Below are 17,203 nucleotides of genomic sequence, written 5' to 3' on the forward strand. Positions count from 1 at the left end.
GACTCCAGCTTAAATAGAGGCTGGGTCACATGGTGCTCTGGCCAATCACAGCCATGCCAATAGTAGGCATGGCTGTGATGGCCTCTTGGGGCAAGTAGTATGACGCTTGTTGATTGGCTGCTTTGCAGCCTTTCAAAAAGCGCCAAGAAAGCGTCACAAAAGCGCCAAGAAAGCGACGAACACCGAACCCGAACCCGGACTTTTACGAAAATGTCCGGGTTCGGGTCCGTGTCACGGACACCCCAAAATTCGGTACGAACCCGAACTATACAGTTCGAGTTCGCTCATCCCTACTCACTAGACAAAACAAGCCATTTTAAATAATGAAAGGTATTTGGGAATATATCTATAATAAAATATTTAAGTATTTTCCTTCCTGGAGAACACCTTTAAGAGGCATCACTCTGTGTGAGGCCACTTAAGGGGACATTATACTGTGTGCAGGTACTTAAGAGGCATCATACAGTGTGGGGGGCACTTAAGGGGGCATAACTTTTTTCTACGGGCATTTAAGAGAACATCATACTGTGAGAGGGGGACACTTAGAGGACATCATTTTGCGTTGGGAGCACTTAAGGGGCCCTAATTATGTGTAGGCTAACTTAAGAGATCATCCTACTGTGAGGAGGCACTAAGCGGCACCATACTGTGTGGGGGCACCAAGGGATCACTCTGCGGTGAGCGGGCATTTAGAGGAGATCCTACTGTGACGGGGAACTAAGGAGGCATCATACTCTGTGGGGGGGTACTAAAGAGATACCATGCTAAGGAGCATCATTATTGTAAGGTGCCACTAAAAGGACATTCTTACTGTGTAGGGAGGCACTAAGGGGGCACTATTACTGTGGCAAAAAGCAGGTTAGGTGGGATTAGAAGTGTGGCTTACTGTAAAAGACGAATTGCTGCAGAGTTACACACCACAGAGATTACCCCTCCTTCCCCCTTACATTTTTTTTCCGGCTCAAACCTTCACCCCACAGCAGACCCAGGTAGGTGGACCTTACAAAAAGTACTTGAGTACCCATACTCTAGCTCTAAAGCGGATGTATTATAAGAATAATATAACCCACCGATAAATATTAATTAATTCAGACATCATTTCAGACTCTCATGACCTACATAAATGTACCCAGTAGAGATAAGCGAAGTTTAAAAAAATTTGATTCGGACACTTTGCCCAAAAAAAATCTAGAAATTTGATTTGTTCAGAATTAATTTGTCATTAAGCGCATTAAAACAGCTATATCCTGACCTGCAGGGGGAGTGTGTCTCGGTGTACATCACTGTGAATTGCAGCAACATGCATGGCTAGTCCTTTCTGGTAAACAGTTGTTGTGCATCAGTATGACAGGCAGGTCTCATACAGTATATAGATGTGCGCATCGTTGTGCAGGCCACCAACAGTCCTAGCTAACCCCTTGTAATGTCTCGGCTGCGTGTTGCTTCAGGTACACAGCTTAACATCAAGTATAAACCGAATCCCAATGAAAGATGCGCTGGTTTGCTGAACTGATGCAATCTTTACTGAGATATAATGAACAGGAATGTGTACAATAATGTTCATATGATATGATATGGGATGATATGTGAGGTAAAACTGTGAAACAAACATAAAAAGAGAAATATAAGCATGGCTAATTCAAGCAACATACATTATACATAGCTAATACAAAAGATAGGGCCTAACTAACATGTGCTTGCTTACTACACTGAAACACACATTATCTATCTGCAATGTCTAACATCCCTCTACACAAGCTGAACTAGCAAAACCCCTTTACTCACAGGCTTTGGTGTTCGTCAGGTTTGCAATCTGTAATAGCTTTAAGATGTCCTGTGGATCTGGTCACTATAGTAGCCAGAGCTGGACTGAACAGGATATGTCCCAGCAAGCCCTAGAGAGTACAGAGAAGACCCGCCTCTAGGCTTCAAGAAAATGGAGGGTCTTAAAGAAACAGACACTACTGAGTGCCAAGCATGTAATATACATTGCAAAGGCAGCACACTCCCCACCTGGCGTACCATTGGTTATGCCACTAACCTTTGGACAGAAGTAAAACTACTTCAGAAATTGGCCTAGCATACACCTTGGGAATGCCCTGTCTAACAATTCTAACTTCAACTTTTCTAACTCTAGCATCACCACTAGGATCAGTCGCCACAATGAGTCCAATAGGCCATTCATTCCTGTGGGCCTGAGTGTCTTTTAATAAGACAATGTCTCCAACTTGTAAGTTGGGTTTGTCATCTTGCCATTTCTTGCGTGGCTGGAGTGTCACCAGGTATTCCTGTCTCCACCTCTTCCAGAAAATGTCTGCAAGGCTTTGAACTTGTCTCCATTGCTTAGTATACAAGTCCTTGAGGTCAAAGTCTCCAGTGGGAGCTGTCACTGGTTCCATCTTCTGGGTCAGCAGCATTGCGGGTGTCAAGACTGATGGCATCTCTGGATCTGTAGACACTGGAACCAAAGGTCTGGCGTTCATAATGGCCACGACTTCAGCCATTAGTGTAGTTAAAGCTTCATGAGTGAGGCGAGTAGACCCAACCTTCAAGAGCATGGCATCCAGAATACGACGAGCTACTCCAATCATCCTCTCCCATGCTCCTCCCATATGCGATGCGTGTGGAGGATTAAAAGTCCAAGTGCATCCTTGATCTTGAAGATAGGAACCTGTTTCAGAGTCTGTAGAGATGATTTTCAACTCCTTGCAGGCCCCAATAAAGTTTGTGCCGCGGTCTGAACGAATCAATTTCGCTGGTCCTCTGATAGAGAAGAATCTTCTCAAGGCATTGATGAAACTTGAAGTGGATAAAGATTCAATCACTTCAATATGAACTGCTCTAGTACTCAGGCAAGAGAACAGAACAGCCCAACGTTTACTTTCGGCACTGCCTCCTCTAGTCTTGCGAGAAGAGATGTTCCATGGTCCAAAAACGTCTAGACCTACGTGAGTGAACGGAGGATCTGAAGCAAGTCTGTCTGCAGGTAAGTTTGACATCTTCTGAACCTCAAGTTTCCCTCTAATCTTCTTACAGGTAACGCATTGGCTGATCACGCTGGAGACTAGTCTCTTACCTCCTATGATCCACAATCCTGCTGACCGTACTGCTCCTTCAGTGAAGTGTCGTCCTTGATGTGCAACTTGCTCGTGATAGTGTCTTACCAGAAGAAGAGCGATGTGATGATTCTTAGGTATGATGAAGGGATGTCTCTCTTGGATAGTCATATCCGCTGCCGACAAACGACCTCCAATTCTTAGTACTCCGTCTTCGTCGAGGATAGGGTTCAACTTCTTGAGCGAACTGTGTCGAGAAATCTCTTTCTTTTTCAGAAGGCTTTGAATTTCTTCTTTAAAGACTTCCTGCTGGACGCATTTGATGATCGCGACCTTGGCTTGTTCAAGATGGTCGTTGCTACGTTGATCATTATTAGTAGCTCTGGAGGAGTATCTGGCTAGACAGATAAGTTTTCCGATTGCACGAGTCAGCGACTTCCATCTGGAAAACCTTTCAAATCTATGGGCGCCCAGACTGTCTCTGGTAACTAAAGTCTTGCAAACTGCAACTTGAGGTCTTACCTCTTTGTCTTGATCTGGTTCTATGAGCTGAAAGGTCTCTACCTGAGTAGTCTCTTTGATTTCTGGCTTACCAAGAAACGATGGACCTACGAACCAGTTAGTTTGCTTGAGTACAGCGGCTGACACCAATCTTGTCCCATGATCTGCTGGGTTCTTGTCTGTGCTGATGTAATGCCACTGATCTGGACTTGTAGACTTTCTGATACGTGTCACTCTGTTGGTCACGTATGTGTAAAATCTTTTTGAAGCGTTGTGAATATATCCTAACACAATCTTGCTGTCCGTATAAAAGTTCACTGCATGGATCTCAATGTCCAGTTCAGTCGTAATCATGTCTGCCATCTCTACCGCTAAGACAGCAGCACAAAGTTCTAGACGTGGGACAGTGTGAGCAGGTCTGGGAGCTAGTTTAGATTTTCCCATGATGAACCCAACATGGCTTTGTCCCTCAGTGTCTATTACCCTTAGGTAAGTTACAGCTGCAATAGCCATAGTGGAAGCGTCAGAGAATACGCATAATTCTCTCCTCTTTGTAGCAGACAAGGAAACAAATACGTACGGTCTTGAAATGTAGAGTTGTTCAAGCTCTAACAATGAGTCTTTCCACACCTTCCACTGCATTCGCTTCTCGTCAGGAAGAAGTACGTCCCAGTCAATTTGTTCCTGCTCAGTAGTGATCTGTCTCAAAAAAGCTTTGCCTTGCATGATGATGGGTGCTACGAATCCCAGGGGGTCATAAAGACTGTTGACTGTAGATAGGACACCTCTTTTTGTGAATGGTTTCTCTTCTCTGGAGACCCTGAAGGTGAAACTGTCAGTCTTTAAGTCCCAACTAAGCCCAAGACTTCTTTGCAAGGGTGGTGATTCTGTTCCTAGATCTAAGTCTTTGAGGTCTTTAGCACGGTCTTCCATTGGAAATGCTTCCATGACTCTGTAGCTGTTGGAAGCTACCTTGTTCAATTTTATGTTGGATTCTGCCAACATTTCTTTTGTACTTTTCAGGACGTTAATAGCTTCTTCGTTGCTGGAGAAAGAAGCAAGTCCATCGTCCACGTAGAAGTTCTTCATGACAAACTGTTTGGCTTCTTGACCATGTCTTTCACCTTGCTGTGCTGCTCGTTTCAGGTTGTAGATAGCTACAGCTGGGGAAGGGCTGTTTCCGAACACATGTACCTTCATCCTGTACTCTATGATGTCTTTTTTAAAGTCATTGTCTGCATACCACAGGAACCTTAAGTAGTCTCGGTGATCTTCTCGAACGAAGAAACAGTAGAACATCTGTTGTACATCTGCTGTTACTGCTACAAGTTCTTTCCTGAACCTGATGAGTACTCCAAGGAGTGTGTTGTTCAGGTCAGGTCCGCTGAGAAGGACGTCATTTAGTGAGATGCCTTCGTGCTTCGCACTAGAGTCAAATACTACACGTATCTGACCTGGTTTTTGAGGATGATACACTCCAAATATTGGTAAGTACCAGTGTTCTTGGTTTTCTTGTAGTGGTGGTGCCCTTTCTGCATGCTCGTTGTCAAAAATCTTTTGCATGAAGGCTTGGAAGTGTTTCTTCATATCTGGCTTTCTTTGTAGAGTGCGCTGCAACAAACTGAAGCGTTTCTCTGCTTGTACCTTGTTGACAGGAAGGCGATGGCGTGGTGACCGGAAGGGTAGAGGGGCTACCCAGCTGCCTGACTTGTCTCTGTAGACTTCTCTGTCCATGATCTCGAGGAAGAGGGTATCTTCTACCGAGGGTGCTGGCTTGTCGTCGTCTCGTGTTCTTTCAAACACCTTACAACCCAGTTCATCTGTATTTCCAGTTGAGGCTAAGTCTTCCATGCACCTCTGGATACTCTGATGATGTGTTGGGTTATCTAATCTCTCTTTAATGTGTAGACTGTTGGTACATGGGCAAAGACAAGATGTACGACCATTCTGCAACAGATGTGTTCTGTAGACATTTACCTTTGATGGTTTGTGCAGTCCGTCTAGACATACTTCTCCAACGATGACCCATCCGAGATCAAGGCGTTGTGCAAATGGTGCATTGTGTGGCCCATTGTACTGTTCTCTGACTTTGTGCAATCTGAGAATATCTCTCCCAAGTAGAAGGGTGATTGCAGCATCTGGATCTAGTGCTGGTATTTGGTCTGCTATTCGCACCAGATGAGGGTGATGACGAGCAACTTCAGGTGTGGGTATCTCTGACCTGTCGTCTGGTATCTCATTGCATTCTATCAGGGTAGGTAGAGTCACCTTTGTCTTTCCATCTAAAGACTCGATGATGTAGTTATTTGCTCTTCTCCCTATTGTCTCTACAACTCCAGAACAAGTCTTCAAGGTGTATGGAGTTGGACTTCCTTTGTCACCGAAGAGGTCAAAGAATTCTGTTTTTGCCAGAGATCTGTTACTCTGTTCATCCATGACCGTGTACATCTTGATTGCTTTTTCTCTAAAACCTGCTGGATACACCTTGACTAAGCATATCTTGGAGCACGATCTTGAGCGGCCCTGCTCTGTACAGATCTCAGTGCACATTGAGGTTACTGCTGGCGTTGTACTCTCTCCTTGCTCCCCACCATGATCTTCTTGAGTTGCTTGAACTTCTTGTTTCCATAGTGGTGGTCCCGGGTGCAGTGCTGACAAGTGTTTGTCACTGTTACACTCTGTGCATTGTATTGTTTTTGTACAGTCTTTTGCAAGATGCTGAATTGAAGCGCAGCATCTGAAACAAATGCGATTGTCTTTAAGATAAGCTTTGCGCTCTTCTAACGTCTTACTTCTGAAACTGCGACATTTTCTTAGTGGATGAGGCTTATTGTGGATAGGACATATTTTGTCTGACTCCTCAACTTTCTTCCTTGTGTTGTCTTCCTGATTAGCTGCAGATTCAGGCGGAACTTCTGTCTTCCTTACAGAAACTGTTGCTCTGCGTTCTTTGTAAAGCCCTGGAGGTTTCTGCTCTACCTTTGGGAAGCTTGCCGTTCTCTTGTTCAGGAAAGCAAAGCTTGGGTCATTGCGTATTTCAGCTTGGTCTTCTATGAATTCAGCGAAGAAGGCGAATGGTGGAAATGCAACATGATGATCTTTCTTGTATCTTGAAGCTTGAGCTACCCACCTTTCTTGCAAGTTGTAAGGAAGTTTCTCGATTATGGGCTCAACTCCACGTGCTGTATCAAGATATGAGAGACCTGGCAGATATCCACTAGACTTAGCGGCTTCTATTTCTAAGAGTAGGTCTCCCAAACCTCTCAGCTTTTGGTAATCCTTATTTGTTATTCTTGGATAGTTTTCTATCCTTTTCAGAAGAGCATCCTCGATCACTTCAGGTGATCCATAGCATTGTTCTAGTCTCCGCCACACCATTGCAAGTCCTGCAGCTGCGTCATGAACATGTACTGATCTGATCCTTTGGGCTTGCTCAGTGGACTCTGGACCTAGCCATCTGACAAGCTGGTCAAGCTTTTCTTTCTCTGTCAGGTTTAAGTTTTGGGTACCGCTCAGGAAAGATGATTTCCAGGCCCAGTAGTTTTCTGGACGGTCATCGAATTTCATGAGACCAGCGCCCACTATCTCACGGTGCATCAGGAATTTTGCCACTTCTATAGCACTTGTTGCGTCTGGCGAATGCTTCTCACGTGTAAACTCAGGGTATGGTTGCGGCTGGTAAGGCTGATGAGGCGCTTGTCTGAATCTACTTTGTTTAGGTGGTTGTTCTCGTCTGTTGTAAGTCTTTCTGCTGTAATCCAGACTTGTATTTGCTTGAGGAGGGAGTACGCGAGCATCCGTTTGCACTCTTGGAGGGTTGGCAGATTGGTCTCTAAGCATGCGACCACTTGACTTCCCACACTGAGATTCTGATTTAGTCTTGCAATGTTGCGTAGTATCAAAGTTGCTTATTGCTGGTGGTGTTAATGAAAGCCTAGGTGCGTCATTGGACTGCTGGTCGGTGTACATGGTTGCTTGTGACTGTACGTACTCACGGGTGCGTTGGATTGCGCTGTGGGATGACGTCTGGTTTTCAATGCCATCGAACTGAGCTTCAGCAGCCCTTGTGAAAACTTCTACCTCGGCTAAGGCTGCTGCCGCGTTTTTCTGCTGTTTGAGTAAGTGTAAAGATGCTTCCACTTCTGCTTTCTTTTTAAGTGCTTCAGATTCACTTTTTGCTTGCTCTCTCATCAATTCAGCTTCCTGCTCCGCATAAGAAGCCATGGCGCAAGCTGCCTCTGCTTTTGCTCTTGCCCTAGTCGCTTTGTCGCTAGCCGATGACAGACTGGTGATGCCTGAACGTCTAGAACTAGTACGCTTAGATCTTGCTGAATCGGCGCTAGCTGAAGTCAGATTTGTTTGACTGGATGCTCTGGACAGTGTTGTGTATCTAGACTTGATTCTTGGCAAGCTGTGTGTGTCATCTTCCTTATAGGAGCATTGAGGGTTAACTGTCAGAGTGTTGTTCCCTGTGTTCTGCATCTTGATTTAGCTGGCAGCGTGGATAATGATGATGACTGGACACAGGCAGTATCAGTGTTGTAGTGAGTGAGAGAAATTAGTTTCACTTTCGTTTCACTCCACGTGGCTGAAAGGAGTTATTAGTCCTTTTACTGCGGAGGACGATTTAAAGCTGTTTAACTGCTTCTGACAACGTTTTAAAGCCTTTTTACTGTAATGTCTCGGCTGCGTGTTGCTTCAGGTACACAGCTTAACATCAAGTATAAACCGAATCCCAATGAAAGATGCGCTGGTTTGCTGAACTGATGCAATCTTTACTGAGATATAATGAACAGGAATGTGTACAATAATGTTCATATGATATGATATGGGATGATATGTGAGGTAAAACTGTGAAACAAACATAAAAAGAGAAATATAAGCATGGCTAATTCAAGCAACATACATTATACATACAGTCATGTGAAAAAATTAGGACACCCTTTGAAAGCATGTGGTTTTTTGTAACATTTTTAATAAAAGGTTATTTCATCTCCGTTTCAACAATACAGAGAGATTAAAGTAATCCAACTAAACAAAGAAAACTGAAGAAAAGTCTTTTCAAGATCTTCTGTAAATGTCATTCTACAAAAATGCCTATTCTAACTGAGGAAAAAGATAGGACACCCTCACATGTATTCCCTCTTAAATTGGCTCAGATCTCACACAGGTATATCACACCAGGTGCACATAATTAGTAGATCGTTACTCTGCATGTTGAATGAGGCTTGCCCTATTTAAACCTCAGACATTTAGTTTGGTGTGCTCCTGACTGTTGAAGTAAGAGTGAGCACCATGGTGAGAGCAAAAGAGCTGTCAGAGGACTTCAGAAAAAAGATTGTAGCAGCCTATGAGTCTGGGAAGGGATTTAAAAAGATCTCAAAAGATTTTGAAATCAGCCATTCCACTGTCCGGAAGATAGTCTACAAGTGGAGGGCTTTCAAAACAACTGCCAACATGCCCAGGACTGGTCGCCCCAGCAAGTTCACCCCAAGAGCAGACCGCAAGATGCTAAAAGAGGTCTCCAAAAACCCTAAAGTGTCATCTCGAGAACTACAGCAGGCTCTGGCTACTGTTGATGTAGAAGTACATGCCTCTACAATCAGAAAGAGACTGTACAAGTTTAACTTGCATGGGAGGTGTGCAAGGAGGAAACCTTTGCTTTCCAAGAGAAACATCGAGGCCAGACTGACATTTGCCAGAGATAAAGTTGACAAAGACCAGGACTTCTGGAATAATGTTCTTTGGACAGATGAGTCCAAAATTGAATTATTTGGACACAACAGCAGAGGACATGTTTGGCGTAAACCAAACACAGCATTCCAAGAAAAGAACCTCATACCAACTGTGAAGCATGGAGGTGGAAGTGTCATGGTTTGGGGCTGCTTTGCTGCAGCAGGACCTGGTCAGCTCACCATCATAGAATCCACGATGAATTCTACTGTGTATCAGAAGGTGCTTGAAGAACATGTGAGACCATCAGTTAGAAAATTAAAGCTGAAGCGGAACTGGACCATGCAACATGACAATGACCCAAAACATACTAGTAAATCAACCAAAGATTGGCTGAAAAAGAAGAAATGGAGAGTCCTGGAATGGCCAAGTCAAAGTCCAGATTTGAATCCCATTGAGATGCTGTGGGGTGACTTGAAAAGGGCTGTACGTGCAAGAAACCCCTCAAACATCTCACAGCTGAAAAAGTTCTGCATTGAGGAGTGGGGTAAAATTTCCTCAGACCGATGTCGAAGACTGGTAGATGGCTACAAGAACCGTCTCACTGCAGTTATTTCAGCCAAAGGAGGTAACACTCGCTATTAGGGGCAAGGGTGTCCTATCTTTTTCCTCAGTTAGAATAGGCATTTTTGTAGAATGACATTTACAGAAGATCTTGAAAAGACTTTTCTTCAGTTTTCTTTGTTTAGTCGGATTACTTTAATCTCTCTGTATTGTTGAAACGGAGATGAAATAACCTTTTATTAAAAATGTTACAAAAAACCACATGCTTTCAAAGGGTGTCCTAATTTTTTCACATGACTGTAGCTAATACAAAAGATAGGGCCTAACTAACATGTGCTTGCTTACTACACTGAAACACACATTATCTATCTGCAATGTCTAACATCCCTCTACACAAGCTGAACTAGCAAAACCCCTTTACTCACAGGCTTTGGTGTTCGTCAGGTTTGCAATCTGTAATAGCTTTAAGATGTCCTGTGGATCTGGTCACTATAGTAGCCAGAGCTGGACTGAACAGGATATGTCCCAGCAAGCCCTAGAGAGTACAGAGAAGACCCGCCTCTAGGCTTCAAGAAAATGGAGGGTCTTAAAGAAACAGACACTACTGAGTGCCAAGCATGTAATATACATTGCAAAGGCAGCACACCCCTAGCCAAATCAAAAGAAAAAAACCAACTGCTGAATGACACTGAGAGCTTTGGCCTGTTTCTCTGGTTGCTGCTATAACCCCCTTCCCCCCTTCTTCTACTGCTACCTCTGCCGGTTTCAGCAACATTTTTGCCACTGCCCATTCCTTTGGAGGGCCCTGGCAACTTTTGGACATACTGTACCGTAACACAAACTGTATATGTACAATAAGTTATGTTATGTTTCAGCAGGGACAGGGAAGCTGGTCAGAGTTGATGGGAAGATGGATGGAGCTAAATACAGGAAAATCCTGTAGGAAAACCTGGTAGAGGCTGCAAAAAACTTGAGAATGGGGCAGAGATTCACCTTCCAGCAGGACAATGGTCAGGTGATTGGCAAACCTAACCCCACAATCTTGCAGATACAGATGAAACTCGAAAAATTTGACTATTATGCAAAGTTCATTTATTTCAGTAATGCAACTTAAAATGTGAAACTAACATATGAGATAGACTCATCACATGCAAAGCGAGATATTTCAAGCTTTTATTTGTTATCATTTGGATGATTATGGCTTACAGCTTATGAAGCCCCAAAGTCTCAATTTTGAGGTCCCCTTTGCTCAGGGGGTATGGATTAATTATCTGACTAGAGTGCGACACTTTGAGCCTAGAATATTGACCCTTTTCACAAAATTCTAATTTTAAGCTGCATTAATGCAGTTCCTTTTAAGTTGTATTACTGAAATAAATGGACTTTTGCACGATATTCTAATTTTTCAAGTATCACCTGTATGTTAATGTATGCAACAATGAGAGATACAGTATGGTTTTGTATGTTTTTAGGATATGTAATTAATGTTTGATTTGTGAGGAGATCAGGAAGGGGATATGCCATCAATCTTAAAAGTTGGACACCTCCTCCTTTTAATGTGGCTGTAAAGGTTTTATGTCCACATGACAGACTTTCAAAATCTGCTAACAAAATTTAGTGCAGAATCCATGCATGTTTTTTTTTTCAGCACTTTTTTTTGCATGTTTTCATGTGGTTTTTGATACATTTTTTACGCATTTTTTTTTACCGCTGGGTGTTTCATACAAAACTGCATTTTTAGCTTGTGGTTTTAGGCGCAGACCTGCACCAAAAACATGTAGAAAAATACAGAGCTGTTTTTGATGCTTTCCGTCCATTTTAATTGGAGATTTAGAGCAGATTTCACCCCAAGATATGACAAGCTGCTTCTTTATTCCACGCTTCCCACTGAAATTAATCAGAGGCTGTTTTGAGGTGGATTTTGGAGCTGATTTTGAGGCGGAAAAGCTCCATAGTCAGCGCCAAAAAACTTGGTGTGAACTGGCCCTAAGAGTGGATCTGCATTACAAAAGAATGCCTAAATCCACAATATAGGTGTCTATACATGTAGCATTGACCAGGATATCACTGCAAAAAATAGTACACGCATGTATGTATCACAGTGGTGCAGGGCACAGAAGAGCAAGTTCATGAAGACAAAAGACTGCAATACTGAGACCCAGCATCGTGCCATGACATACTGCTGAAATGCGCTCATTAGGCTCTGCCTATTCTGGTTCTCTTTGTCATTCTCGGAGATCAATGAACAGACACCAATCTCCTGACAATACTGACAAAACCAGATCATGACAGCTTCTGCAATTTCTCTATTGGCAAAATTTTGAAAGTTTTACAGAAGACAATGTCTGGAGCACCGATGCCTGATAGAGGCGGGAAAAGAATGACAATTTTCATGGGGATAATTCAGCCTAAATAGGATAACATGACAATGGCTGAAACTAAAGCGTGGATGAAATCATCCCATTTATCTGTAATTATATTCTTTTTAAATGATAAATTCACATCTAGAACAAATGGTCGTGACAAACAAAAGGTTTTTGTTGTGAACATCTGCTCTACGCTGTTACATAGATCATGATCATTTTATATAATTAGTATCCCTGTTATTTTGATTCATATTTTTATACTGGACATATACTGGAGCTTCACATTTCATAATTTTAGATTGAATTAATAATAATAATGATAATATAGGCAACAATGATAATAATATATCATATATTATCGAACACAAAGCCAATGCCCTCTGTGGTTATCGCAGTGCGCATGCCCTAGCCTGGTGGTGAACTGTGCACGCGTGGTATCGCGGAAGCTGGAGAGGATGACGTAAGATAATTACAGGGCTGGAGTTAGGAGTGCAAAACGCCAAGGGGCCTAGGCACTTACAGCCAGAACGCGACCCTGGGCACTTGTGAGCCCTCATTTGCATACCATGAAAACCTCAGCTTTGCAGCTTTAGAAAATCGGACTAAAACAACAAAGGTACCGTTATGATCATGTGTGTGTTAACTTTACTGTTAACCTCTTAGGAACCAAACATAAATGTTTCCTTTCTTCCCTCCCTGCCTGCAAACAGTCATCATATTTTTCTTGGTTGTCCTACGGCTTCTGTGCTGCCTTTATGACTACATGAAACCAACATTTTGGTAAGCAAATTTTCATTATTTTTCTGCTGAGTTAGTTTTCTGTGGGATGAGCTGAAAGTTTTAATGAAACAATTCAATAATTTATATCATGTATTGACAGAATGTAAAATATATATATATATATATATACTGTATTTTTGGGGTAGAAATGGGAAAAATGCAAAACAAATTTGGGGTATCATTTTTTACAGCTGTTACGTGCAATAAAAATAACATTAATTTATTCAATGGGTCAGTACAATTACAGTGATGCGAAATTTATATGCTGTTCATTATGTTTTACAAATTTTTAAAAATGTTTTTATGTTTCCACCAACGGAGCTTTGTGAGGGATCATCTGCTGCAGGATGCACTGCTAAGAGGTTAAACCTAGCAAAATGCCTTGTAGGACTAGCTCAGATGAATGTAATGACACCTTTCACTTAGTGATCAGTTGTTTCATTGTAGAGAAAAATATTTTTTTATTCATATGCAAATGATCAGTTAAGTGCACCGGGGGTGGGCCCAAGGCACTCTGTGCATCTTTGCTCCTCCTGCTTTCATTGCCAACACCTCCCTCTACTTGACTGACAGGGCCAGGTTACTGCATAGTCATCTTGTTTCTGGCACAGCCAATCAAGAAGGCAATCAGGAGTTCTGGAAGTCTGGGGGACATAAAGCAGACCCGAGGTGTCACATAGGGTAGGGAACAGTGCAGTCCCGTAATTCATCTGAACCACTGTCCCTACTCGCACTACATGCCCTAAATAACGGCCTACAACTTGGCAACGGTCTCTGACTTGACGAAGTGCAGGGGCCTAAACCTAGTAGGGTAAAAGAGTAGTCAGACAGAAAGAGGTCAAAACCAGACAGGCAAAACCAGGAGCGGATCACAATCCAAAACTTAAAGGGGTTGTCCAGGTTCAGAGCTAAACCTGGACAGCCCTCCATTTTCACCCAGGCAGCCCCCCTGACATGAGCATCGGAGCAGTTCATGCTCCGATGCTCTCCTTTGCCCTGCGCTAAATTGCACAGGGCAAAGGCATTTTTCTGAGTTCCGGTGACGTACCGGGCTCTCTATGGGGCTGACAGGAACCCCGGTGACGTCACTGGCACTGATGGGCGGGATTTAGCTCTGCCCTAGCCAGTAAAACGGCTAGGGCAGAGCTAAAGCCCGCCCCTCAGAGCCGGTGACGTCACCGAACACACTGCTGGGCGGAAGTTACCGCCCGGCAGTGTGTTATTGAAAACACAAGAGCCTGTGCCCTGCGCGATCTAGCGCAGGGCACTGGAGCGCATCGGAGCATGAGATGCTCCGATGCTAGGCTCAGGGGGGCTGCCGGGGTAAAAATAAGGGTATGTCCGGGTTCAGCTCTGAACCTGGACAACCCCTTTAAGTCAAAATCAGGCCAGAGTCCAAACTAGAGCGATATGTCAGAACCAATACAAGATACAAATATTAGACAAATACCATGGGGGAAATGTATTCTTTGGGCCTCATTCATCAAACCCCTCTTAACAGGAAAAAAAGCTCAGCTGTTCACATGGTTTAAAAATATGAACAAATACCTCATCATTTTTGTAGGATGCAGTCTGGTCTAGTGATACGGAGGAGAACAGGGAGTCAGCATTTTGTGGGTGCACTTAGAAGATGCAGAACAGCCCACTGAGCATGACCAATAGGCTGTATTCCAGAATCATCGTGCACTACACAAATCCGTGTGACTGGCATCCTATAGAGATGTCTTACCTATGCCCAAATATAATACTAGGAATCCATACCTCCCCCATAAATGGTAAGAAGGTGTGAAAGATGTCCATCAGTATTTTGCATCTCTGCCAACTCTCCCATATAGCTTTGCTGTATGCTATTAGAACGTTATCAGTAAGTATGGCATTTTTCTGTGATTTTCCTTTAGGATACAGTCACACAGTGAGGTTTCTGCATGCAGTTTTGGAAGCCAAAACCAGGAGTAAAGAGGAGACATTTTATCTATCCCAGGGATGCCCAACATGCGGACCTCTAGCTGTTGCAAAACTACAACTCCCAACATGCCTGGACATCCTACAGCTAGTAGGGCATGCTGGGAGTTGTAGTTTTGCAACAGCTAGAGGGCCGCAGGTTGAGCATCCCTGATCTATCCTTTCTACTTTCTTTTATGATCCACTCCTAATTTTAGCTTTCACTGCATCAGGAAACCTGAACATGTGGTCGTAACCTTAGGCCTCATACACATGACCGTATTTTGTATCCGTGTCTGATATGCATTTTTTGCGGACTGATCACATGGACCCATACAGTTCTACTGGTCTGCAAAAACAACGTACAGCACACATATGTCACCCGTGTTCTGTCTGGATCTGTGCATGCATTCTGCAAATTATAGAATATGTTCTATTCTTGTCCGTATTGGGGACAAAAATTGTCATTTCTAGTAATGGGAGTGAGAAAATGCAGATTGCACAGGGAAGGTGTTCGTATTTTGCCAATCCATGGTTTGTGCGCATGAGGCCTAAGATATATGAATTCAATTAACCCCAGAAAAGTAATCCCTGCATCACGGCGGCCTTCTTCAGGCCCTGCACAACGCAAAACACAATGGAGAAGATACATAAAAACTGTTCCATAAGATGAAAAAAATAGCACAAATAGCACCAAGTTTATGAACACAGTGCACACATGTAATTTCCTGTGCATTTTACCTCTAATGTCTCTAGATACCAACTGAATCAGTAGAGGAACTGGCAGCAGATCACCACAAAGAAAATGGTATAAACAACAAAAATACATTATTATGGTAAAATAGTTGCAAGTTACCAAATGTACATCAACAAAGTAAAGTTATACAAGAGCAGGCATATCAGTAGGAGACCAACCTACATATATATTGGTGGTCTTTTTAATTAAAATGGACCTGATCGGTGGAGATCAAAAAAAGTTTGCATAATGTCTGTGCTTCTTTGTACAATCATAACTGTGAAGGAACAGTTATGTTTGGGCTTTCCTAATGTTTTTTTATTTCACAGCCATTTTATTCCCTGTTTCAGCTGCACAGCTAGATGGATTTAATTCAGAAGCAGGAGGTGTATCCTTTCTGCCAGCACTGTACTGCGGTGACATCATTTTCCTTACCTCCTACTATGTTTTCTTTTAGCTCCGGAGCTCACAGAACAGATAAGGAGGAATAAATCAAACTTACAGAAAGGCAGGAGGCTTGTGTGATTTTCAGAAGTAGTGTAGAAGCAGTTCTTTTATCAAGCTCAGGATCTCAGCTAGCTCTGACACAACTCCACTTCCTCTCAGACGTCTTCTGAGTCTCTGTTACGAGGGACGGGCCTTGCCTGAGAACAGTCAGTGGACTGCCACATGGAAGTGAGACCCCTAGTGGCCATGCCATATTTTTTTTTTTTCAGGTGGATCTAGGTATATTTTTTAAATGAAACGATTTAGAAATTTGATATTTACACTATTCTCTGTTAAATGAAATTAAATTGGGTGAAAGTATTACGATTCTTTTAAAGGTGTTGTCCTAGAATGACAAGCTGATTGGTGGGGTCCACATGCTGGGAGCCCCACAGATGGTCAGAATGGTGGTCCACTGACTCTTGCTTTAATGGAGCGGCAGCACGTTGGCTCAGTGGTTAGCACTGCAGTGCTAGGGCTCTAGGTTCAAAGCCGACTAAGGACAACATCTGCAGGGAGTTTGTATCTTCTCCCCGTGTTTCCGTGGGTTTCCTCCTTGTTCTCCGGTTTCCTCCCACACTCCAAAGACATACTGATAGAGAACTTAGATTATGAGCTCCACTGGGGACAGAGAGTCATGATAATGTCTATAAAGTGCTGTGGAATATGACAGCACTATACAAGCAAGAGAAATATATGTATGGCAGCATGAGGTGGTGTAAAGAAGATGGGTATCTAACATGAATAGTCCCTTACCACCAATATGATGAATTTGAGCTGTTGCCTTGCATATTGACAGAACTCATCATGGTATAGATAAAACTTCCGTAGTGTAGATTAGGAGGATTTGTATCCTTACGATTGCCGTTTATCAGACTTCTCTTCAGAGAACACACAGATAATATTGTCTAGCTGATGCTAAAACGTAGTGACACGATAAGAGGCAGCAGTTTTAATTGTAATAAAACATAACTGGTAAGATTTCCTCATCTATGAAAACAACGAGAACACATAGGAAGCTATTAAAAAAGAAATATGCCGGCAGAAATGAAGTTAATAAAGTTTGTTCAGTACTTTGCTAGAACATGGTATGTGCTAGT

At 42.9% G+C, this 17,203-nt stretch overlaps 1 protein-coding gene across 2 annotated transcripts; it reads right to left on the minus strand.

The window, feature by feature from the left end:
- Positions 1-1,500: 1,500 nt before the first annotated feature.
- LOC122935918 lies at positions 1,501-10,430 on the minus strand. 2 transcript variants are annotated; one of them, XR_006388851.1, is made up of 3 exons: positions 10,220-10,430; positions 1,786-8,408; positions 1,501-1,597 (listed from the first exon to the last, which is right to left on the minus strand). XR_006388851.1 is itself a non-coding variant. In XM_044291866.1 (2 exons), the coding sequence occupies exon 2, from the start codon at positions 8,037-8,039 to the stop codon at positions 2,037-2,039; it is 6,003 nt and encodes a 2,000-aa protein (XP_044147801.1). In that variant the 5' UTR covers positions 8,040-8,408; positions 10,220-10,430; the 3' UTR covers positions 1,501-2,036. The 2 variants fall into 2 exon arrangements, 1 of the variants encoding a protein (XP_044147801.1); XM_044291866.1 differs by having other exon boundaries at positions 1,501-8,408.
- Between the last annotated feature and the right edge of the window lie 6,773 nt (positions 10,431-17,203).

Source organism: Bufo gargarizans, chromosome 4 (genome assembly GCF_014858855.1).
Source record: "Bufo gargarizans isolate SCDJY-AF-19 chromosome 4, ASM1485885v1, whole genome shotgun sequence".
Lineage (NCBI taxonomy): Eukaryota > Metazoa > Chordata > Amphibia > Anura > Bufonidae > Bufo > Bufo gargarizans.